Source organism: Panthera leo, chromosome C1, assembly GCF_018350215.1.
Source record: "Panthera leo isolate Ple1 chromosome C1, P.leo_Ple1_pat1.1, whole genome shotgun sequence".
Lineage (NCBI taxonomy): Eukaryota > Metazoa > Chordata > Mammalia > Carnivora > Felidae > Panthera > Panthera leo.
This window is the reverse complement of record NC_056686.1, coordinates 154,180,673-154,207,143: the sequence shown is the minus strand read 5'-3', so window position 1 is coordinate 154,207,143 and position 26,471 is coordinate 154,180,673. Positions and strand designations below refer to the sequence as shown.

The following is a 26,471-nucleotide window of genomic DNA, read 5'->3' as shown; positions in this document are numbered from 1 at the left end:
CGACTTCGGCTCAGGTCATGATCTCGTGGTCCGTGAGTTCGAGCCCCGCGTCGGGCTCTGTGCTGACAGCTCAGAGCCTGGAAACTGTTTCAGATTCTGTGTCTCCCTCTCTCTGACCCTCCCCCGTTCATGCTCTGTCTCCCTCTGTCTCAAAAATAAATAAATAAATAAACGTTAAAAAAAAAAAAAAAAAAGAAACTTTAGGAAAAAATGAAACTTTTATTATAAAGACCATCCATAACAAATAATTTTGCTGCAAAAATTTTACATTACTTATACTGTTTTTGTTTGTATTGTTCAGAGCTAGTTCACAGAAAAACTGATCTTTTTATAAAAAAGTGACTATCCACTGAACCACTGGAGGCAGTTCTATTTCTGCATACTCTGTGTCATTTTATATCTTGGATTATCGTTGCATTAATTGAAAATTTAAATGTAAGGGTAGTAGAAACTTTAGAGATAATTTAATACAGTATTTCTCAAATTTAAGTCATGATCCAGTAGGAACTGATAAAACAGTTTATTGTACCAGTAATTTTTTTAACTGTAATTAAACAGAATAGATGATACCATTGCACATTGCGTGTTTTAGGAAATCTGATAAATTAAGCTTTTGCAGCCTATACTGAACTTAAATGCACTGCTTTTCTAATCAAAGTGCAAGCATTAGGTCCATGGCTGTAGTGCCTAAAGTTCAGAATTCTTAAACTGTTTTAGCTCTTTGAAATCAGTTGATGGGGGTTAGGAGGGAAGGCAGGGTAGGTGATGGGTATTGAGGAGGGCACCTTTCGGGATGAGCACTGGGTGTTGTATGGAAACCAATTTGACAATAAATTTCATATTAAAAAAAAAAGAAAAGAAAAAAACGAACAAATTATAGGTTGGAAAATTAGTGTCGTTGATTCCCCTTGAATGTGTGAAAGTGAATCAGAGAAATTGATGACATTAATAAAAATGATAACAGTAAATTAGTTTAAACTAAATGTAAATAATTGTTAAGCTGAGACCTGAATGAACCTTAGACAGAGAGGGACTTAGTTTAAACCCCATTTATTCTTATGTTATTAAGTATCCTTTTAATTGAATTAATTGTATTATTGATGATCAGAGTATTTAACATATAATGCTCACTACTAGAGTCTGTCTTCATTTCGCTGTATTTTTAGAAAATAGCAAATTCATTAGTGCCTGGTTTGGCCCAGCCTTTGGGGGACCCTGGACTTTTGAATACAGTGATATAATCAAGCTTCATTCAGAAAGGGAATAAGGCTCAGGCTGCTACATGGGGTTTTGGATAATTTGGGAATTAGTCTTTAAGAGCCTTTTTAAATTACTTGGATTGCATTCTTTTTTATTATAAAAACAATTCATTTCCATTGTAAAGAATTTGAGAATGACAAATATATAAAGAAGAAAATTAAAACAATAAATGAATAAATAAACATTAAAAAAATGTTTAATGAAAGCAGTGGGCATGAAAACTGCTGGACCCCAGGTAGAATGGATGGCTTCTTTTTTTGGTTTCCAGAGACAGAAGGCACAGAGTTTATGCAATGAACAACTCATGTTCTAGGCTTACACATATTACAAAGTATTGTAAGATTTTGTTATAACTACTTACATGCATTCTTGTCTCTCCTTTTATATTTGTGACATGTTTGAACATGTTTGGCACAAAGCAGGCACTCAGATTAAACTTTTCCATCTCTTTCCAACTCTTTTTAATGGAACCATTTTGAAGGATTCTCATTATCACACTTGTTCTTATGAAAGCACACCTGAAAATACAGTTTTATTTCCCATGATCCAGACGCCATTTTTCTCTTGATTCAATCTAATGCTGTATTAGATCCTGTCGCTTTTATCTTTATCGGACATTTGCCTTGTCAATTTATATTGGGCTTCTAGGAAAGTAATTTTCCCTCATCCTTTTCACAAGAATTGCTATTGAAACACAGTTGTATCTCATCCAGCTGAATATTTATATTAAATACTGAACCTTCTGTTCATCATCTGTTACATTTCAGTTTATTTCATTCATTTTTCAACTGGCTTTCTGTAAATATTCTTTTATAAATTACCACATCGTCACAAAGTTCCTGGCACTTGCCTTCACCATTTGTTTTTTTCTTCTTGGTCATAAATAAACTCAATTAAAATTATTTTTCTTCATTGCTTCCTTAGTCTTATGCTGTATTCTCTTCAAAGGAAGGCACAATTTAGAAGATGTTCTTTTAGTGGAATTAAACTGATAGCAGATGCCTCAAAAGATGAAGTTTCTTTACTCTAAATTAGGAATGCAGTTTATACTGTATTAAAGTAACCTTATCCTTTTGGTTCTTTCTGTTTTAGTCTTTGTTCTTTTGCCTACCTTCACTTACTCACCAGTTACCATGTGCCAGGGAGTGTACTAGTAATAGAGGATACAAAGGAGCCGTAGCTTTGCATATGTGCATAGTAATTATAATATTATATGGTAATTATCATATATACATATATGCAAATACATATATACATATGTACACACATATATAGTTGACCCTCGAACCACATGGTTTGAACTGCATGGGCCCATTTGCACACTGATTTTTTTTTTATAAATACAGTACAGTACTATAAATGTATTTTCTCCTCCTTATGATTATCTAATAACATTTTCTTTTCTCTAGCCTTATTATAAGAATACAGTATATAATATATATACAAAATATGTGTTAATCAACTGTTTATGTTATCAGTAAGGCTTCTGGTCACAGTAGGCTATTAATGGTTAAGTTTTGGAGGAGCCAAAAGTTATATGCAGATTTTCAACTGCACAGGAGATCAGCCCCCTTAACCCCTGCATTGTTCAAGGGTCAACTGTATATATATTTGGATTTTAGAAAGATGACTTTCAACCTTTAAATATGAATTTCCATGTTGGGAAATACCTCATTGACTCAAAATGTTACTGGCCATGGTCTCTGTTACCTGTTCCATTTGAATATGTTAATGTTTCCCTTCCTTAATTTCAATAATGAGCCTTATCTACAATGGATCATTATTGAAATTCTATTAATGGCATGAGTTAAAATTACAAATGCCCATTGTTTATTACCATTTTCTAAGCACTTGTCTGTAGACATGTGAGGCCCACAATTATAAAGGTGTTGGTAATTGATTATGCTCTAGAGCCAGACACTGTGTTGTATAATTCCATTTTAGCCACATACCATGTGACCTTACCTGACTATCTAATCCTCAATTTTCTTATCTCAAAAATGAGGATAATATCACCTACTTCCTACTTTCTGTGGACTATTAAATGAGGCTATAAATGTGAAGCAGTTAACATAATGCCTGGCAAATTGTAAGTATTCAATAAATTGTCATTATTACTATTACCAGTAACATTCCCAACTGTTCCCAGTATTTTCTTGTAAGAAGTACTAGTAACATACTCCACTGTTAGTCCTTTTGTATTGTTTGCCTTCTGCCCTCAGTAATAAATTTCTTTACGTGTTTATCTGGGGAAAGTGATAGATTTTGTATTATCTGTTTAATTTTTAAATTTCTCATTAAATTCTTGATATGGTAGACTCCTTAAAAAACGTAAGAAACCTTTTTTCTAAAGAGCATTCCAGCCAGAAAAAATAAATATACAGAAACCTAGAGACATGAACCAACAGGATGTGTTTGGAAACAATAATAGTTTAGTATTTCTGGAATATAAAATCACAGGAGATGAGGCTACTGCCTGCCTCAATTTCCAGGAAAACGAAAACAGACTCCATATTAAGGGACATGTAAAATGGAGGCCTGTATTTGCTTTGCCTCCCCCTTAAGATGCACACTTATACACAACTGACCCCCACCCATTCCAGGACAAATCTATGGGCTATCTGTCTATACTTGTCCCATGTTTGTTCCCAAATGCAGAAAAGGCATAGCATGGGTCACATTCATCATTCTGTAAATCCCAGCAGACTTCAACCTACAAAGTACATTCAAATAACCTAAAGAATTGTTTTTAAACCCTTATAATGTTTCGAGGCACCTGGGTGGCGCAGTCAGTTAACTGTCCAACTTCTGCTATGTCATGATCTCGCGATTCATGAGTTCGAGCCCTGCATCAGGCTCTGTGCTGACAGCTTAGAGCCTGGATCCTGCTTCAGATTCTGTGTCTCCCTCTCTCTCTCTTCTCCTCCCCCACTTATACTCTGTCTCTCTCTCAAAAATAAATAAAACATTAAAAAAATTAAAACCTCATAATGTTTCTTGACTCATGCAGTAGTAAGAATAATGGATCAGCTAGAAATATGGGTTTCCACTGAAAACTAATAATAAAGGTGGTGGCTTGGACAGATTTCAAAGAGCTTTAAAAACTGGGCAAAACTGCTGAGACTGTGCAAAAGACAATATAAGATGATATCTCTCCAATTAGAAAGTAAGATTCTTTGGTTATGGATTGTATTTTATATAATTTTAGTCTTCTGAGGCACCTACTGCAATGTTGGGCACAAGTGTGTGCTCAGGAACTTTTTGAGTTTTGGTTGATTTGTTTAAATACTAGACTAAAAGTCTGGTGGCCTTACGTCTACTGTGGGCAAATCACTAACCCTGTATTGTCCCATTTCCTAATTTGTAAAAGGAGGACAACTGTCCAATAGCACTTATAGGAATATTATGAGAATCTAAAGGCTATTCTGAAGTTAAAAGTGCTCAAAAACATAAGGTGCCAAGGCACAATTATACCATAATTCTCTCATAAATACCTTTTAAATGAATCGAGTTATTAAACTTCTACTTTTTGGAATAAAAACAATGTATTCTAAGCTAGTTAGGGAAAAAGTACACTTGTTTTTGCAATGAGTGAGCCCCAGAATGAGTAAAAATGACATTTGGATCTTTGTAATTCAGGTCATGTTAATAACAGATATCATATGTTGAGTGCTCACCGTCGGAAAACACTGTTTGTAGGGTTTTACAATGTGTTGTCTCCCCCGATGCTTCATACCAGGAGATAGGTATTATTAGTCTAATCTTACAGATAAGGAAATCGAATGCAAAGAGTTTAAGTAGCTTGCCAATGTCACACAAATAGTAAGGACTGATCCCAGGCTAGAATCCAGGCAGCTGGCAACACAGTCCATGTTCTTAACCATTATACTAAATCTCCTTAACAGTGCCTGAAAAAAATAATTTCTTTGGCATTTCTTTAAAGTGAATGGTATTGTTTATTAAAGAACTAAGAATAGATGTCCATTATAGAGTTGGTCTTAGCTACCAAACCTCTTCACTGGGCATAGGTTAATGGCACAGCCACAAGTGCCTGAGTCCTCTCCCTCAGTCCTGGAGGATCCTCTTTCTTCTGGAATGGCCTGCATGTTAGACCAATCTGCTGCTGCATCTCCCACTGACCTGTGGAACTCTAATTCTAATTACAGGGCACTTATTCTCTTAGGCTATGGTTACTTCACGTTGTATTTTAGGAAGACATGCTCCTGAGTTTAAGGCTTAAAATCATTAGGAAGCACTTTTATGATTGCACCATTAGATTATGAAATCTTTGAGAATAGGAGAAACACTAACCAGGTCTTAGTCACCTTAAGGCCATAGCATATACAAAATGTTTATTAAATGAATGAGTAAATGGGTAATGAATATTTACTTCTAGACTTCCATTTGCCCTCTCGTTTATACTATCTGTGTTAAAATAAAACTTATTTGCAGCTTTGCTGATATTCGTTCATTTAATACTTTTACCTTTACTGTACTTGGGTTAAAGAACATGTGACAATTTCCAACCTCAGCATATACTGCTCAGCAGATTAAATTTGTACTAACACAGAAAAGTCTACAGTGAACACCTTACATGGCAAATGATCCTTTTTTAAATGTACCTGAGAGCAGGGATTAATCCGTTTCATTTACCAAAGTATAGCCCACATTTAGCATAGTGCCTAGCCTATAGAAGGTGTCCAGTAAAAATGTTAAATAAGGAAATAGGAAGTCTCTGGTTAATCTTGAATCAAAAGGGATAGGTACCAAGATTGTTACAAGTATCCAAATTCATGAACACCATGATAACATAATGTTTCTCATAGGAAAGCATCACACAAAATATCTGGGGATATTAGGAATCTCTGCAAGATAGATGCGTATGCCACCAACTTTTCTTTCTGTACAGTCTCTTCACAAATCCTCATGGTCTCTGATGTAGCAACTGTTGCCTCCATCCTGTATTACAGTTTCTCCTTTAGAAGACCTTACCACAAACTTAGATAAATGGACAAGATTCCTGCTCTTAAATAAAATAAAATCATGTAAATTTTAAGTGTCCCTTTGATCTCATCTCTTAAGTTTTTTTCCTTAAATTCATTGCCAATCTTCTTGAAAAATAGATTAGATTATACTCACCATTTTCCCATTTTCCACTGCTTAGTCACCTTCAAACATCCCCTTTCTGTTTTTTTCCCTAACTTTCTCTCTGTCAGAAACCATTAATGTTCTGTTAATTGCCAAGTTCAGTGACCCTATCTCACCTGTTTGTCTGCAGTATTTCCTAATTCTTTTTTTTTTTTTAATTTTTTTTAATGTTTATTTATTTTTGAGAGAGAGACAGAGTGTGAGTGGGGGAGGAGCAGAGAGAGAGGGAGACACAGAATCTGAAGCAGGCTCCAGGCTCTGAGCTGTCAGCACAGAGCCCGATGCGGGTCTCGAGCTCACGAACCATGAGATCATGACCTGAGCTGAAGTCAGACGCTTACCGACTGAGCCACCCAGGTGCCCCAATATTTCCCAATTCTTTAAGCTCTGTCATTCCCTGGCTTCCAAAAAATCCATGCTACTTTCCTCCCAATCATATAAGCTCTCAAATTGCTTATGAGAAATCTAGATTCATTCTCAACTTCTCTAATTTGAAACCCCTCATCAAATTTACTGCCAAATCCTGTGGATTTTATCTTCTAAATCCATCTCCAATCATGACCTCCGGCTTCCCATCCTATTATTTCATCTGTATTACTAGAATTACCATCTGAAACACATTGCCATGGACGGGGAAAAGGCAGTCTTGAATATATCGCAGGCAATTGCACCATCTTGATGAGATTCATTTCTTCTGTCCAATTCCCCAGGACTCAGCCCAGTCCTAGTCACATCGTTCCATGAAGTTTATGTCTTTTGACTCTATAATTTCTTGCTAGAAATTATCTTCTTCTTGCCACTCTCTGCAAAATCTAACAAAACAAAATGATCTTTGAATTGAGATTCATGACTTTGTCCATGTATCGACTCAATAAAGACATGTTGTTGCTTTGTTGCTCACTATATCAGGCAACTCTTAATTCTGGAAAACCCTCTCAATTCCCCCCAAATATAATTGCTAGCTGCATAACATGAAATGTGTGTATTATACTCTATTTCTCTGTTGTGTATCTGTCTGTCCTACTTACTAATCTTGTGAGCAGCTTGAGAATAACTGTGGTCGTATATATCTTTGTACTTCTAGTAACAAGCACAGAACCTGGCACAAATGAGGTGCTGCATCAGTGTTAATTGGCATTTTATAAGTTAATTATGCTTTTCATGAATACATACATTTTTATCAGTTATATATTCTGAAAGTATACAGATAGAATAAATCAAGCAAGACTTTTCTTCCTAAGTCAAATTAAGGAAGCAGTTTGCTTTTGGATGCAGCTTCTCCTCTCTGGGGAGGTGGCAGGAAGGAGAGAAGGAGGAGAAAAGAATATACTCAGAATCTCATATAATTATCTGACAGATGCTCAGGAAACACTTTGGAGAGTCCCATCTGGACATTGGTTGAGGATGTCCTTTCAGCTCTTGACTATTTCCTTATCCTGAGCTATAGTTTCCCAGGGCCATGATCTTTATGAGACGGCAACTATTCCAGCCAGTGGATACACAAACTCCCTCTTGCTTACATCGAAGTGTTTACCAGGTGGTGCCAACTCTATGTTTCTTTGTCTACTACACATCCCCACCAGCTCTGTACAATGTCAGACCTCCATCATCTCTCAGCTTTAACTGCTGCAACCCCCACAAATATTCCTCCTCACTCATCTAGTATCCACATAATAAGTCATCCTTCTAGGAGGTAAACCTGGTCAAAGGTCTCCCCTCTTTCTAAACTTTCAGAAGCTGCCCCTTGCTTACAGTCTATACTACTTAACATGGCCTATGAATCCCTGCAAAAAATGACTATTAGTGACCTTTCCAGCCTCACATAGTAGTACCCTCCTCCCCTCCCCATCCAAGTACACTGCTCTTTTGTTTCCTAAAACTCCCCATGCTCTATCAGGTTCTGATCCTTATGCCTGTTCTCTCTGTCTAGAATACTCTCTTACCCCCACCTCTTCACCTGCCCCACCCCCATCCAACTCATCCTTCTGTCCCAAGTGTTATTTCCTTCTATTGTAACCTTCTTAGACTGAATTAGGTGGTGCTCTCAAGATCCTCTACACGAATCCAATTACCGTGTGTGACAGTTGTTTGCTTCTCTGTATCTTCCATCTGATTGAACCCATGAGGGCAGGTACTAGGACTATTATAGTCACTATTTCATTCTTCAGGCCCTAATCTTGTTGTGCATAGACTAATTTTTTGGTAGTTGAAAAGGTCAAGTGTTAGCAATTACAAATATTATAAACTATATAATACTATTATGAAAATTATTACCATTTATCAGGCAAGCACACGCCAAGCATTTTCCATGTGTTATCTTGTTCAGTCCTTATAGCAACCATGTGATGTAAGGACCATTTTACAAATTAGAAGCTAAAGCTTAATGAGGTGAAGATAATTGCCAAAAGTCCGTAAAACCAGTAACTGCGATTCAAACCCAAGCCTGCCTGGCTCAAAACAGAACTCTTAACCCTTTAATTATAGTTATACAGTTACTCCCGCAAGTAGACACTTATTAAATATTTGTTAAATGTTATCATTCATCATTAAAAATTAATGTCAAAAGAACACTAGAGACTCTATGCCCATTTCAGCAAAATGAATTTAACAATGGAAATTACTCATTTGATTTACAACTTTGACTTTTAACTTGGGAATTATAAGTGCAATTTTGCAGACTTTGTTTGTTTCTAACTTATTTGTATTGCAAAAATTTTATGTCGGTCCAATATATGATGAGATGTTCTATTTCTTTTGTTACCTTATATCTAATCATCAATACAAAGTCCATGTTTGACATACTTTAAAGCAGAATTCAGAGTATACTAGAGCTATATTCCTCGACCTTCCCCTCTACCTTGGTGAAAAATTTGACTAACACTGGATTTCACAATTGATAAGAACAAGTTAATAATTAGTAAATATGAAAAATGCACTGAAGACTGTCCTTCAAATATACAGCTGGATGAAGAAATCATCTGGGTTTTAGGGATGATGTGGGAATTAATGGACTAATATTTGACTTTTCCAGCTTCTCTGTGGAAATGCTAAATCTCAGGACAGTGTATTTTTCTTTGATATTGTTGCTTTGTTGAGAGTCTTTAATAGAGGTCATTTAAATTTTTAATATGCACAGTGTACACAATGAAATATTAATACTAATATTTTTGACGTTGTAGAGCATCTCATTTCTGTATGATTTAAGATATATATGTATAGATATTTAAGTACATATAAGTATATATAACAACAGTAAAATGCCCATCTTTAAAACAGTACATACCTAGCTTAAAAATAAGTATTTTTTCAAAAATAAAAATATATGTATATATACATACACATATTTCATGTCCTTTGACCCGTAAATTCCAGATTTATATTTTAATAAATTTATCACTTATTATAAATTGAACTCCTTTTAAACCCTATAAATGAGCTCCCTGTAACAAACCAAGTCTAAAATGAGATCATAAACATCCTAATATCAAGTCAGGGAACAAGAAAAAAAACATTTAATCATTTACTCTTAAAAAATATTGTGGAGTATTTTATTTGCTGTGCTTTGTTTTGCTTCACCCTCAAGGTCAAAATCATTTGCTATAGTAGAGAACATTTTTAAAAAGCAAGAAATGTTGCATCAATCCATTGAGGAGGGAAAATGCTCTTACCATCAGTGTTATAGTTATTAAGTGGTTATTGAATGCCCTGGTGTAAAAAACAAAGTGGATGCTTCAGATACGATATGGCCCCTGCATTCTCTCGGCTCACTTATGAAGTCAGCCTGCCAAAAATACATGAACGATATAGGTCAATGCAGAATTTAGCTTGAGAATCATGTGTGAAAATATACATATTTTCAAATAAATGAGCTCATTGAGAAATCAGTTAAATCAAAGGTTGATTAATGGCTTAATAAACACGAAAATAGATTTTTTTTAATCATCTATTAATCTCAAAAACTGTAAGAACCTAATGCTTTATTATTTTAATGGTGAATTTCAAAACAAAATTAAATTTGAATTTAAAAACAAAAAAAGGAAAAATCAGTTGCACTCATTTTTGCTGTTACCCAATTTTTTAGTATTTTATTAGAGATGGATTCTTGCCATCATCTAAAAATCATTTCCTTCTATTTTTGAGTAATTGTGTTATTACTCCAATGAAATAAAGAACTCAAAGCCAACAACTCATTTCAACAATGAAAAATACAAGAATATATTGATAAAGATATATAAAAATGGTTGTGAGAGTTTTAATACCATTCTCTTAGCCTATGATAAAACAAAGAAAAATTAAATAGGGACACGGATAATTTGAATAATATAAGTAATAAAAGTAAATATATCTTGAATGTATACATTATCTCAAAATTTACTTATGCAGGGTTTTCATATTTTCTTTTTTTTTGAGACTTCTTATTTTCAAGTGCTCGTGTATATATTTATATTAATTAACAATATACTAGATAGCAAAGTAAACCTCAATAAATTCACAATAGAAGATATCATATAGAGTTATCATCTAATCACAATACAGTTAAACTACAAATTAATAGTAAAATGATAGAAAAAATTCTAACAACTTGAAAATTAAGAAATTCCCTCCTAAACAAATATTGAGTTAAGGAGCACATAAAATACATAAATAGCTGTTTGGAGAATAAGAACATTCTCCATCAGAATCTGTGGGATAGGACCAAGTAGTCATTGAATGTCTTAATGATGACAAGAATGATCAAGAAAGAATGAAAGAACATGACCAAAAACTTACTTTGAGAAATTAGAATTTAAGCAAAATGAAGGGAATATAAGTAGAGAAATTAATTAATTATCAGTGTAGCAGATGATATTAGTATAGCAGTGGTTCTTAGAAAAGAAAACTAATAAAACACACAGAGTTTGGCATAGTTGTCAAGATCCTAAGATGACCCCGAAGACTCTTGCCCTTGGGTAATCCCCAGCCTATGAGTGCAGTTGAAATCTGATTATGATGAGGTACCACTCCTGTGATTATGTTATGTTTATAGCCAAAGGGAGATTATCCTGGTGTACCTGACCTAATCAAATGAACCCTTTAAGAGCAGTTTTCTCCCACTGGTCATGTAAGAGTAATTGAGGGAGAGAGAGATGCTCTGGGGAGAGAGAGATGCTCTGGGTGGCTTGGAAGAAAAACTGACTATGGGGGCCTATGTGGCAAGGAAGTGTGGTGGCCTCCACTTACAGAATGGTTCAAGGCCATGAGCTAGCAGGACAGCAGGAATTTCAGCCTTAAAACCGCAAGGATATGAACTCTGCCCATAGCCCATAAGTTTGGTAGATCTTGAACCTCAGATGAGAACTGCATTCCCAGTCAACACCTTAGCTTGTCCCAGTGAGACCCTGAGCACAGAATCCAGCTATGTGGGACCAGACTTCTGACCTAGAGAAACTGTGAGATAATAAATTGGTATTGTTTGAAGCTGCTAAATTTGTGGAAATTTGTTACACAGTAGTAGAAAACTAATACAAATGGGAAAAATTACATGTTAAGGAAACTCAAATGATTTTCTATTTATAAAGTGCAATTGCAATCTGGTAAGAGCACAAACACTCTGGTAGAAAAACAGGCAAAAGACAAGGATGATTGACAGAAGAAAAAAACATAACTGAAATGAACCTCAAGAATCTTTAACCTTAATTTTAATAAATTAATATTAAAGTAACCATAAAATACTTTGTACTTTTCACTTTGGCCAATAAAAAGGGGGACAAAGTAGCAAAGGAAAAGAAACAAAAACAGATAAATAATGCAATAATTCACTATGCTGATGAAGGGGTTCTAGGAGACAGAAACTTAACTCAAATCTGAGAATATAGTATCTCCCAATAAATGTTTAGTGATTACATGAATATTGCACATAGGACTAGTACAGAAGCTAACTTAAAAGCCCAGTTACATGTGAATGGTTTCTCTGTTTCCAAGGTGGGAGTAGCATTTATTTTTGCTTCTCCCATCCTCGCCCAGAGATGATCATGGGATTTTTCTAGACACAGACCCAGCACCTATGACTCATCTATGCACAAAGCAGCCATACCCACTCTGAGCACTTACTGCGTATCTCTCCCTGAGTCCAGGTTTCTCTCTGCATTGCCTTCTTATCATTTTCAGTATCACATCTCTCTTGTATCATTTCAACTCCTAAAAGACTACAGAGTGGTAGAACAATACAACAAGAACTTTAGAGATCATTCCTTCATTTTACGTGTAAGAGACTGGCCCAGGGAATTATTTGGGCAAAACCATACAGAAAGTGAGAGGTTGAACCCCCATTATTAGGGGCTTTCTTCCCACTACTATGGTCTGATCCAGGAGAGGGGTATAAAGATGAGGTTGTTGGTGACCCACAGGTGACTAACCTAAAAAACTAGGTTAGCTTTTTTTTTTTTTTTTTTTTTTTTTTTTTTAGAGCCAACCACATCTTTATTAGTCTCTGCAGCAGGGCCACTGGAGCCGCTACCTACAAGGGAATTTTAGCAGACACCAAAGAAATGAGGGGGAGTCTTTGTAGATTTTAGTCAGAAGGTGATTTGTCTTAAAGCATCACACCAGCTTCTGCTGGCAGATGGATTGAAGAAAGGCTCAACTGAAGGCCATAGACTGTTTTAAAAGTTCTTGGAATGATCAGCTGAGAAATGGTGAGAATTACAGATGTGACCTGGCTGTGTAAAATAGTTTACAACATCTACCTACTTCATATGTGAATAACCTTGCAACATGATAACAATGCATGCATATTTTCTGCATACATGCAAATAAAACAATGTACATAATGGGTACAGTGATGTGTGGTAATGAAATATACACAGAGGCAGCACGTCCAATTAAAAATAACTTTTTAAAGTTTATTTATTTTTGAGAGAAAGAGAGAGAATGAGCATGAGAGGGGCAGAGAGAGAGGGAGAGAGAGAATCCCAAGCAGGCACCATGATCAGCACAGAGCCCAACACGGGGCTCGATCTCACGACCATGAGATCATGACCTGAGCCCAAAGCAAGAGTCAGACGCTTAACCATTGTGTCACCCAGATGCCCCTAAAAAGAACTTTTAAGTTAGGAGTTTTGAACCCTAACTTATCAACAGATTAACTGTGTATGTTTGCCAGGTCAGTTACACCAGTTGTACCATCTAGGTCCAGTTTTCTAATCTGAATGTGTAAAGTTCTCTAGGGTCATTTTCCATTTTGATTCTTATAAACTTCTAGTAAAAAAAAAAAAAATACAAAAACACAAAAACGAGAATAATTTATAAAATTTAGTGTATTAGAAGTGTATGTTTTCCACATAGTGCAGCTTTCACGTTCTGCTGCCCACATAAGCATGGTTGTTGGTACTTAGCATAAGGAAGTTAAAACAGTTTACTTTTTTTCTTGAGAGAAAAAGAGAGGGAAAGGAGCATGTTTCTAACATAGCTCAGGGTAACATAATCAGGAGAGCGGTGGCCCATCACCTTCACGATATTCTGTTGGCTAGAAGGAAGTCACAGGCCCTGCCCACATGCAAGGGTGGGGAGGATTGGAGGGCGTGACAACAGTGGCCAGAATTCTAACACAAACTCAGAATTCTACTACCATGGACTTCCAGGGAAGTATTTTTTCAGACATAAAGAAGAGATATTGTTGCGTATTGCTTGTCATATTGCCAATCCTTTTTCAGGTCTTTAGACTAAAACCTCTGAAAGAGCTTTCATTTTCTCAAACCACAAAAATACTCTCTCTCCAACTGATATAACCTCCCAGTTAGGGGTGGTGTTAGTGACAAATTCTAAAAATGTTTTATTTTTGTTTTTATATCTCTGTGCATTAGTTTGCATACAAGTTGTTTTTATCTAGGATTCTTAGATCTCAGGAATTTTTTCCACCTATCACCTTGTTTCCATGGAAAACCATGTTACTAAATTCCATATAATCTTCCCTATTATTCATCCACACTTTTTTTTCTTCCATTTTAGTATCTTCTTATTAAATTTGGGCATTCATTTCCCCAGGTTTTGATTCAACTCTAGTTTTTGAATACTTTTTAACAATTGTGGGCTTTTTTTAATGTTTATTGATTTATTTATTTTGAGAGAGAGAGCACCTAGGTGTGCCCATGTGCAGCAGGGGAGGGACAGAGAGAAGGGGAGAGAGAGGATCCCAAGCAGGCTCTGCGCTGTCAGCACAGAGCCTGACTCAGGGCTCCATCTCATGAACTGTGAGATCATGACCTGACCCCAAACCAAGAGTCAGAAACTTAACCGACTGAGCCACCCAGGCACCCCAACAATTGTGTTTTTTAAACAAATTCTTTCATGTATCATGAATGTGTAAAGCACATGATAATGGAACTGCTCTGCCTGGAACTTGCCTGGTTGGCCTTTATCTTCCTCCTAAGGTTGACGTCTCCGTCTCCTCAGAACATAGGTTGGAAGCCTCTCTTCCGTAAGAATGACAGACACTCACCTTTTACTGCAAAATGAATGTTATACATTTACATGATTATTGCTTGAGAATTTAACTGTACAATTCATCATCTGCAAAAACACCGTTTCTCTAAATTCTGAAGTATGTCACTGACCAAGTAGAACTAAAAGCATTACATGCTGAAGTTTCATCTTGGTGCCCTTCTGTCTTGTCTTTGTTAATTAACGGTCTTATGTTTGAATGAAAGGTCTTGGTGCCTTTATTTATTAATGTTTTTATGTATTCTAATCTATTTTTTATTTAATACATTTATTATCTAATTCATTAATTTTTAAATTTATTTATTAATGTTCTTTATTTAGCTCGTCAGTCAAAACCCTCGTTGCCTCCCATGTAACACTTCAGCTCAGTTTTTTCTGTATCTGTTTCATTTTGTTTGTTTTTCTTTCCTTTCTCACATTTAAATACTCCTTGATTTACATCATACATAAACTTCTAAAAAAAAGCACTGACATTTCTCTCTGGTTAGCATAGTTTATCTCTAGTAGATTATCTAGCCTGCACCCACCTGTCTGTGGTTTGATCTTGCTAACATTCACTTGTCAGTTTATCCGATTTTATTTTGACTTGAAAGTTGGGGCAAATTTCCCTGACTAGTAAGGGAATCGGGGACTATCCTCCCATGATACGGCTTACCAGGTTTCCTTTGCAAAATGTTGATTATGTAAGTTATTTAAGCCAAATACAAATACAATTTTTTAAGTCTAATTTGTTGGGCGCCTGCATGGCTCAGTCGGTTAAGCTTCTGACTGTGTTTCAGCTCAGGTCATGATCTCATGGTTTCATGAGTTCGAGCCCCATGTTGGGCTCTGTGCTGACAGTGCAGAGCCTGCTTGATATTCTCTCTGCCTCTCTCTCTCTCTCTCTCTCTCTCTCTCTCTCTCTCCCCTTCCCCCACTCATGCTGTCTCTGTCTCTCTCAAAATAAATAAAACTTAAAAAAATTTGTTTAATAATAAATAAATAAATAAATATATAAAATCTAATTTGCAATCATGTCCCACTCCTGAAAGGTACAGGAATTCCTTCTAGATCTCAAACATTAAACTGCTTCATCTTGAAAACTGATAGATACTTGCATGAAAATGTTACCTTAGGCCTCTTGTTCTAGCCTGTGCTATCATTGGCAGTTGTGCAGCATCACTTTGGCATGGGCCACACTTATAATTTATCATCTAGGATTTCCAGTTTAGGTTTTTTCAAAAAGGACAGAGATTTTAAGAACCTTGTGAAGCAACCTGAATTTAGCGTCCTTCCAGAAATGCATATTCCCAGTACCCCCTCCTTTTTTAAAAAACAATTATTCACACCTAATTTTACAAGTTTTGTTTTCATTTGTATGTATATGGTTGGGGGAGATTTGCCTTTATTAAACTTACGCAATGAATTCAACTTAGTATTTATGGATGCAACAACTAACTTTCTTTCACTCGTTTTATAAAATTATTTAAGAGTAAATTACACAATTACGCTAATCTAAAGTGGTAAAAATTGATTTGAAAACAAACATAACTTATTTTTTGTTAATGTTTATTTATTTATTTTGAGAGAGAGAAAGACAGAAAGAGAGAGAGCATGCCAGGGAGGGGCAGAGAGAGAGGGAGAGAGAGAATCCCAAACAGGCTGCACACAGAGTCTGACAAGGGACTTGATCTCACCACCACAATATCAAGACCTGTGCTAATATCAAGAGTTAGATGCTCAACTGACTGAGCCACCAGGTGCCCCCAAACATAACTTATTCTTGATAAGTAAACAACTCTCCTGATGAAAGCAGAAATGCACAGGTGTGATACAATAGAACCAGCCGAGCAATTTCAGCACACCAAGCATATCAGTCATTGTGTTTTATAGAGAATGCCAACTGTTGTTAATGTAGTAAGTCAATTAGAATAAAGGGAGGTTAGATTTAAAAAAACAAAAAAAAGTAGTATGGGCCCAAAGTGTTGTGCAAAGTGGTAAAGGGGGTTTAGATGAGAGTAATTATTATTCTTCCACAATGATGGGCAAAAATAACCACTATAAGCTACAGCCAGAAAACATTAAGAAGTTCACCTTGACTAAAATTAAGCACAGCTACTGATTTGGAAAATTTGGTTGGAGTGCTAAGTTGGAGACAAAAAGCTTCATCTGGCAATAAAATATGAAACAGAGGTATTCATTCACCAAATATTTATTGGGCACCTAGCATAGAGCAGGCTTCATGGTCCACAAAGTTCTAGAATTACGTGAGGCTAGAATGAGGGTGATAATTATTATGGATAGCTTTCCAAAGAGGTGACAAGGATGAACAGAAAGCTCATAAGAATTTGGAAGATGAGAATGAGAGAAGGGTTATTTCAAAAGTGAAATTTAACAAATCTGACTGTAGATTACTGTCAATATTGGAAAAGAGTAAGAATAAATGAGAGTTGGAGTCCGTTTGTTCAAAGAATGATACTACAAACAACCAGAATCAGAAACTTGGTTAAAGGAGTAAGTTTAGGGGGTGCCTGGGTGGTTCACTTGGTTGGGCATCAGACTCTTGATCTCAGCTCAGGTCTTGATCTTAGAGTTGTGGGCACAAGCCCTGCATTGGGCTCTGTGCTGGGTGTGAAGTCTACTTATAAATATAAATAAATAAATAAATAAATAAATAAATAAATCATGACTTTGAGAGCATGTTGATTTTGAGTAACACTAGGCACACTTCTACTTTCTTAACAGTAGTTCAGGCAGACTGTAGAATATACTTACATTGCTTGACAGGTGTTTGGAAACTAATTTGTAAGCATCTATAAGATCGTTGTCTATACCTAGTAACTGGTACCATATACAAAGTTGAGTTGTCAAACAATAGTTTTTTTTTTAAGTTTATTTATTTTTGACAGAGAGAGAGAGTGCGAGCGTGAGCTAGGGAGGGGCAGAGAAAGAGGGAGACAGAATCGAAGCAGGCTCCAGGCTCTGAGCTGTCAGCACAGAGCCTGACGCGAGGCTCAAGCTCACACTATGAGATCATGACCTGGGCTGAAGTCAGATGCTTAACCGACTGAGCCACCCAGGGGCCCCAACAATAGCTTATTTTAAAGAATATTCTTAAGAATAAAGTTTGATGTATTGGCAATAGCACTCTCATCTGTAGAAAATCTGAACTAGTTAGACCTTTAGAAACTGTGCTAAAAAAAAAGTAGCAATTTATTTTATCATCATCCAGGCAAGACACCTCAGAGGAGGCTATTTAGGGAGCCATTGGGCATTTGATAAAATTAATTTCATGTTATGTAGGTTCACATATTTTAATCTTAACACTCACAATTGCTCGTTGTAAATCTGAAATCTAGGTAACTAACAATGGTATTTAGTAATGGATATGAAGTTTCATATGGAGCCAGATATCTGGCATCATATGTGAAGAACGGTGATTGTTAAAAGGTAGATTTGTCCAAAATTCTAAAGACTTTGCAAGTATTCCTTTGAAAAAATTTCCCTGTGAGTTAAAGTAATACTATATAGCAAAGAGATTTATTATTGCTTGCACATAAGTTATAATTATGGCATTTGCCCTACGAAAAGGATGTAATTAGTTTGGCAGATTTGCTGTAAACAAAGAATCAAATAGAACTCGTGTCTACAGCTACCAAAAAGCTTCCGTGAAGATACTGAATACTTACATTACATAAAATTCCATTATATTTGTATTATATAAAATTCCATTAGTTTGTGGTATTAACAGGTGTCTTCATTTTGTTTGAGTTTTTCACTTCGAGAGTGAATTGTAGATTCTCTTCACCTGTTAGACTAATCTTGCTATTTTGTTCTATGGATTATTTTCAGTTTTAAATTGATGGAAAAATTGTCAGGGTGTCAATACACTGTTTCAGAAACAGTGTGGTCACACAAATGACAGAGCATGGGCTTTGGGCTCAGGAATAATTCTCCTCAAATCTTGGCTTTCTCATTTACTAGTTATGTAACATTAGACAAGTTATTTCACCTGGGCCTCAGTTCCCTTATCTGTAAAATGAGAACAGTTATATTAACTTTCCTTACCCCTCACCCTCCCTCTGGGGCTTCTCTAATTCTTAGGAGAGTGGTTTGCTTAATACATGTTTCTGACGGTCATTTGTAACTTCACAATATAATAATTTGATTTCATGCTTACATGTGAATTATGGAAAAGGGGATACCATAACATTTCCTTACTTCCTTTTCTTAGTCAAACCGTCTTTTGCTCTAAACTTAAAATCTCTTCACTTCAAGGAGAATCCAACGTCAGTTCATAGCACTAATCTTTTCTTCCTAGGCTATTACTAAAATTAAAGTGATTTACTTTTTATGTCTATCTCATGCACAGAAACTTAATGAAAGCAGTAGCTCCTCTGAAGGCAGCACTGTAGACATTGGCGCACCTGCAGAAGAACAGCCTGTAGTGGAACCTGAGGAAACCCTTGAACCTGAAGCCTGTTTCACTGAAGGTAAAGAAAATGACCCCATGTTAATCTTCCATTTATAGAATGTGGGGTGTTTTTTAGCTGTTGATCACCCAAGATGGATCATTCATAATATAATAGAACCTTTAGTAGAACTATTTGAATTACCACTAATAGGCTAACAGTTTTCAAATCTATTGTTATTTTTGGTTATCTCTGCCCATTATGTGTAAAAGAGCATGGCAATAGAGAAAAATATTTTAATGTGATAAAAAAAATGACTGATTTATATTTTTAAAAGTAAAATGGTGATTTCACAATAAGTGGGCATCTTTTTTATTTTTATTTCTAGAGAGAGGGGCATAGAGGGAGAGGGAGAGGGAGAGAGAGAATCTTAAGCAGGCTCCACACCCAGTGGGGAGCCTGTCGCGGGGCTTGATTCCATGACTGTGAGATCATGACCTGAGCCAAAATCAAGAGTGAGACGCTCAACCGACTAAGCCACCCAGGTGCCCCACAATAAGTTGGCACCTTAAATACTAGTCAAAATTCTCGTACACAGAATTTGCCTTAAAATAGTTTTTTGGGGGTGCCTGGATGGCTCAGTTGGTTATGCTCCTGACTTTGGCTCAGGCCATGACCTCAGGATTTCTGAGTTCCAGCCCCGCATCGGGCTCTGTGCTGATAGCTCAGCGCCTAGAGCCCACTTCAGATTCTTCAGTGTCTCCCTCTCTCTCTGCCCCTCCCTAACTCTCACACTTTGTCTGTCTCTTTCTCAAAAATAAAAACATTAAAAAAAAATTTTTTTAAATAGCTTTCTGACAAAGTTCAATGAGCTGCAAATGCTAAACTGTATTTTTTAACAAAATCACCATTTTCCAATGCCCATTGGATGAAGCAGGAAATAAGCAGTACCCCATACCTGATACCTGAACAGTTAAGCTGGTTGAGCCTCGTACAATATGGACAATAGGTTTAAGAGCTTTGTCTTCCCCGTGACTAGTATTTCCCATGGTCTGATTTTCTTGGGAATTTGAGTTTTAAAGATATGAATATAGTGCTCACTTCGGCAGCACATATACTAAAGATATGAATATATTTGCATATTTGCTATATAGTGATCTCTTCCTCATAGGCCTGATATACATTGTTTCCTTTTATTTCCTATATAAATTCCACATGTCACCCAAAGTCCTTCTCAAAACGACTTTCATCTGACCATGGTGTAAAAGAGCTTATTATTCCTCTGAACAGCTATAATAAATATATGTATTTAATTCACCTGATGATTGTTCATATATTATCTTGTGAGAGATTTCCTCTTTCTGTTTTGAACTATTATATGTATCTTTACTATCTTTTCTCCTCCCTGCCTTTCTTCCTCCCCTATCTCCCTCTTCTTCCAGCATACTTGACTTTTTCTTTTTAATTTTTTGTTTTTTTGTCTTGAGGTAGGGTTCCTGTGTTTATATCTTTTCTTGAAAACAAGAATGTAAGGTTCTTGGTGGCAAGGTCCATGTTCTGTATCTTTTGTTTCTTTTTGTCTTTTTTTAAAAAAAAAGTGATTTTTTTTCTTTCATGATGCTTACAAAGGTATTCGCAGATATCTGTTGATTTAATTCTTATTTTTGAGTGAGTAAAGCAGTATAAAGAAGGAAATGACAAATCAAAGCAGAACCAAGCAACAGCATTTTAGTGGACTAAATTAAGTTGAAAATTATATGAGTTCTTTTAGGAGCACCACAAGAAAACTAAACAGTAACAAACATTGTCGGGAGAGATCTACATTACTATTCCATAACCTCCTTAAAAAGGAAGTTTTCTGGGGTGCCTGAGTGGCTCTGTTGATTAAGCATCAGGCTCTTGACTTCAGCTCAGGTCATGATCTCTCAGTTCATGGGTTGGAGCCCCATGTCAGAATCTGAGCTAACAGCACAGAGCCTGCTTGGGATTTTCTCTCTCCCTCTCCCTCTGCCCCTTCCCAGCTTGCATGCTCTGACTCTCAAAATAAATAAACTTTAAAAAATATAAATAGAATAAATAAAAACGAAGTTTTCTGTTTATTATTAATTTCTACTTTGAAGTCCTTTACTAGAGTGACTACATTTGTGCTTTACAACGTTCTCTCTTGGACAATGAGTTGAAGCAGAAAAAGCAGGTGTTATTAGCCAGGGAACCCTTTAAAGAGGCTGAATAATTTTCACAATGTCAAGGAGCACAGCTAACGAATGTGCTCTTATTACTCCAGACTTAGAGAATTATCCTAACAAGGTAGAGATGGTAACTGTAGTGAAAAGAGGAATCAGGGACATGCCAAAGAATATTATTGGAGGAGAAGTTACTTTAGCGACTCCTGTTTGAATATTATGCTTGCAGGCTGCGTACAAAGATTCAAATGTTGTCAAATCAGTGTGGAGGAAGGCAGAGGAAAACAATGGTGGAACCTGAGAAGAACGTGTTTCCGAATAGTGGAGCATAACTGGTTTGAGACCTTCATCGTTTTCATGATTCTCCTTAGCAGTGGTGCTCTGGTGAGTGAATATTAAGCAAAAGTGGTACAATATTAAGTTTAAAATAATCTAATACTGATGACTTACTAATCCTTCTATTACACTGTTTTAGTATCCAATGCATTTTTTCCCAAACCCTCATTCTACATCCAATTTCATTTTCATGGCGTCAGCCATCACCTCTGTTTGCCAAACCTTAAACTGTTATCTCTACTTATGACTTCTTCCTTAAATATACATCATCTCTACATCCATCCAACCATCCATTCACTCACCCACTCATACCCACACACCCCCTCTCTTCTACCTGTCTTCAACACATTTTTAATTACCCCCACATCATATCTTCCAGATTATAGACTTAATGTTTCAACTATTAATTTCTGGATTTATTTTTCTATGTATATGTATAATTTCTGATAAGCTATTTATTAATTTTTGCTTATTCTTAAGTAGCCTAGAAAATTTGTCCCTCCAGCTTATTCATTATAACCAAGGAATACAAATGTTCAATTACGCATATTTTAATAAGAAAGTAAACATGGCAACTTCAGTGTAAAGGAAGCCCTGTGATGGTATAACTTCTAAATTCTTACGAACCTTGTTTCTGAATGGTATTCTTATTATCTCTTTATGGACAGTCATTAAGTCCTTAGGGACTACTTCTTTGTCCCTTTTAAATTGTGTCCACTGTTCTTACACTACTCAAGAAACAATGAATGTTGGTAACAAAAAAATATTGGGCAGCATGCCTAAGATTGGTTTCTCTGTATACGAAGATGTTTTTTATATCGAATTAATTTATATTTTATGAAAATCACTTACAAAAATATAAAGCATAACATATAGATAACATTTTAGAAAATCACTGACGCAAATAGAATACTTAAGCCATAAGATGACTGATAAGATAGATGATAGATAGATAGATAGATAGATAGATAGAGAGATGACAAATAAAATGAGGTTGCCTGATTGAAATACAATTACTTAAGTTTCTTTAGCTTATGTTTATAATTAGAACATAAGCCTATATTCTCCCGCATATTCTCTGATGACGTAAACTTATTTTGCATGTCACTTTAGACAAGAAGTAGTCTTTTGCCCCTGAAACGAATGTGAGACTCAGGTGTAAAGTATAAAGAGTTCATATTAGAAGGACACATATTGCAACATAAATGGGAAATATTTTCATCTTGTTATCATGGTCATGCTACATCTCTGCTAAGAAACATAAACTATCAACAAAATGTAGGAGAGGGCGACAAATGAGCCCAATTACGTAGTAAAATTGGGCTATGTGATGATCAATTACAGTTTCTGCTTTATGAAAAATATAAACCTTCACTTTTTATTTCTTCAACCTTTTAATGGCAAAAAAATCAACTGGAGGAAGCATAAGAAATGAAACAAAAGAAATATGTAACTTCAAGTTGGGGTGGCACCATCCCCATCCCCAGGATATAACATCAGATGTTTCCTGAACAAGTCAAATTAATTCATGAGAATTATGCTTTTACCTCTTTCTTCTGGCTATAATATTGATGGAGAGTATAACTTTCCCCTGATTCATTAAAAGATCTTTGAGAGGAAAAAAAAAACAAACAAACAGCAATAGCTACTATTCCTCTGCCCTCCTAGTCCAACAGAATGTCATATGTATACATATAAAATCAGGGAAAATATGTTTATGATCAGAAAAATAGCTCATAGAGTATACTAGCTTTAGAAAGCTAAAATATATCACTTTTCTTTATAGGCATTTGAAGACATATATATTGATCAGCGAAAGACAATTAAGACAATGTTGGAGTATGCTGACAAGGTTTTCACTTATATTTTCATTCTGGAAATGCTTCTAAAATGGGTGGCATATGGCTATCAAACATATTTCACGAATGCCTGGTGTTGGCTGGACTTCTTAATTGTTGATGTAGGTATCCTCCACATCTTTGTCTCACTTCCGTGGTAGTTTGTCTAATCCGTATACTGATTCTAAAACAGTCAATCTCTGACCACTGTGCTGAGTTGACAGCATATGCTACTTAATAGACAGTAAACTAATTCACCAAATCATAGTGTTGTAGTTTTTAGAAGAAATAGGCTAGTTTAGTATTGGTTCAGCCTTGGCGGGGGGGGGGGGGGGGGGGTGGTAAGGAATTATGGTGGCTTTTGGGTATGTTGTTTAAATTCCTTATATTGTGAGTCAGATAGACTTGCATTTGAGTTCCAGCCCCATCGCTGATGGGTTGTGTGCCACTGAGTAAATTACTTGGCTCCTGACTCTAAAATGGTGATATTAGTACATACAGTAATAAAGGCACTCAATAAACACTGATGATGGTGAGAGCTACCGTCACTTTTTTAAAAATTCTCTTTGATCTACGCAAAGTTTTTAAAGGGTAGATTGTATAGATGATACTCTGTTAGAGGCAGTAAAGTGTACAGACTGTAGGGAAAAGCTCTACTTCATGCAGCAACAGGAGTTTCCGTGGGATGTAGACTCAACTTGCAACAGGCCTGTAATGTACCAAACAGCCCTTCACAGAATTTACATGCCCAGTCATTAATAATACTTCATCTACCCTAAAACAGGTGGCTGCCTCTGGAGATTTATTAAGCAAAATGTTTCATGCTATCAGTTTGACATAATTTCAGCTTTAGAAAAGTGTCCGAAATATCGCAGACTTTGTAGGCAACAGTTTTATCCCCAAAAGATAATAAATGACAATAATAGATAATAGATAATAAAAGATAATAGATGACATAGTCCAGCAGGACTATGCAGGTTTGCTGTGGAAAGTATTTCTAGAGCTAAAAGTCACTCATAGGTTATATCTCTTTACTTCTGAACAAAGGCAAAGCCAGAGCTATTTAAAAAGCTTAATAATGTTACTGTGAAGTGAATAAATTAAGAAAAACCTCAAAAGAATAATTGCTTCATCATTACAAAAGAAAATATTTCTAACATTGAGGTTTCAAGCATTAGAAGTTATATCATATTTCAACTCCCCAGATTTTTCACACTACATCTTAAATATAAATATAATTTTACCTTTTTGAAACTTCCTGAGCTTTGCTTTTCTCTATTATGATTATTGCATGTCTGAAATTTTAGTGAAAGACTGATGATTATATTTATTATTGTAATTTGAGTTTTTTAATTGTCAGATTATAAGCACTTTATTTTTATTTATTTTTTATTGTAGTTGACATGCAATGTTACATCAGTTTCAGGTATACAACATGGTAGTTTCAATAGCCTGAAATATATTTAAAAAAAATTCTATAGAGAATTTTGTCATCTTGCAATAAAAATATTTTTATTTTTCAATATTCTATTTTAATTATCTCATTAGGATCAGTATAACCCTCTTTAAAAAACATTAAAAAATGATAGCACATTTTGGACATAGTGTCCAATGTTTTTGAACCTGTCCTATACTAGGCACTTTCAAACCAAAGAAATTGTAACTCTGTTTGGATATGGAGTTTTGATAAAGTCTTTATTTAGAGAGTTAGACACCTAACATTTTTATTTCTTAGTACTTGCGTGTTTCATACAAATTATGTAAATTCATTGATTTATTTATTTGGTAAAGATTTATTGTGACCATTTTCAGCCAGGTAACCATGGCAGAAGCTATAAGTTAGCATAGAAAATTTTGAGGAATTTCATGATGGAATCACATGTGAAGTTATATTGTTTACATAAGGATAAACTTTAGGGAATTGAAAACAGAAGGTTTTAGCAAGACAAAAAAAAATCACTTTCAAAAATCAACTGTGAAATCAATGTGCCAAGTTATTGCTTTCTGAGAGTATCAGTTATAATTAGTTGAACATACAATGCAGGATTAAGATTTCACGCTTTTTCTGATACATTAGCAGTTTCTGTATTTTATTACTAACCATGCAAAACCCCAAATTCAGCAACAACTTAATAAAATAAAGGACGGATATGGGGTGCCTGGGTGGCTCAGTCAGTTAAGCGTCCAAATCTTGATTTTGGCTCAGGTCATCATTTCACGGTTCATGAGATTGAGCCCCATGACAGGCTCCACACTGACAGCATGGAGCCTGCTTGGGATTCTCTCTCTCTCTCTCTCTCTCTCTCTCTCTCTCCCTCTCTCTCCCTCTCTGTCTCTGTCTCTCTCTGCTCCTCCCCTGCTCTCTCTCTCTCAAAATAAATAAATAAATTTTAAAAATAAAATAAAATAAAATAAAGGATAACCAATGACATTTTCTTATACCTCAATTTCTTCCTTTTTTAGAATTAATTTTTATCATTTTTCTAATTGCTCAACCAATTTATTAGTAATAAATTTAGTTGAATGTATTCAACTTTTTATTAGTTGAGCAATTAATAAATTACGTGACATTTAAGGTTTTTTATTCAGCTAGATTTAATTAACATACTGAAAGCTACTTTCTTTGCATCAAGCTGAAAATACTTCCTTAAAATTTTAAAAGGTGCAATGATTTATCTTCTTTTAAAAATTTTTTTAAGTTTATTTATTTTTGAGAGACGGGGAGAGAGAGAGAGAGAGAGAGAGAGTGTGTGTGTGAGTGGGGGAGGGGCAGAGAGAGAGAGAGAAAGACAGAATCTGAAGAGGCTCCAGGCTCTGAGCTGTCAGCACAGAACCCG

General features: G+C 35.6%; 1 protein-coding gene across 7 annotated transcripts in view; it reads left to right on the top strand.

The window, feature by feature from the left end:
• Nucleotides 1-26,471, top strand: part of LOC122226195 (sodium channel protein type 1 subunit alpha) — an 82,992-nt gene that overhangs the window by 35,412 nt on the left and 21,109 nt on the right. For all 7 annotated transcript variants that reach the window (XM_042949014.1, XM_042949012.1, XM_042949015.1 and 4 more), the window contains exons 17-19: nt 19,238-19,358; nt 21,690-21,844; nt 23,583-23,756. In XM_042949014.1, the coding sequence (XP_042804948.1) occupies nt 19,238-19,358; nt 21,690-21,844; nt 23,583-23,756 (450 nt within the window). The remainder of the gene's footprint in view (nt 1-19,237; nt 19,359-21,689; nt 21,845-23,582; nt 23,757-26,471) is intronic.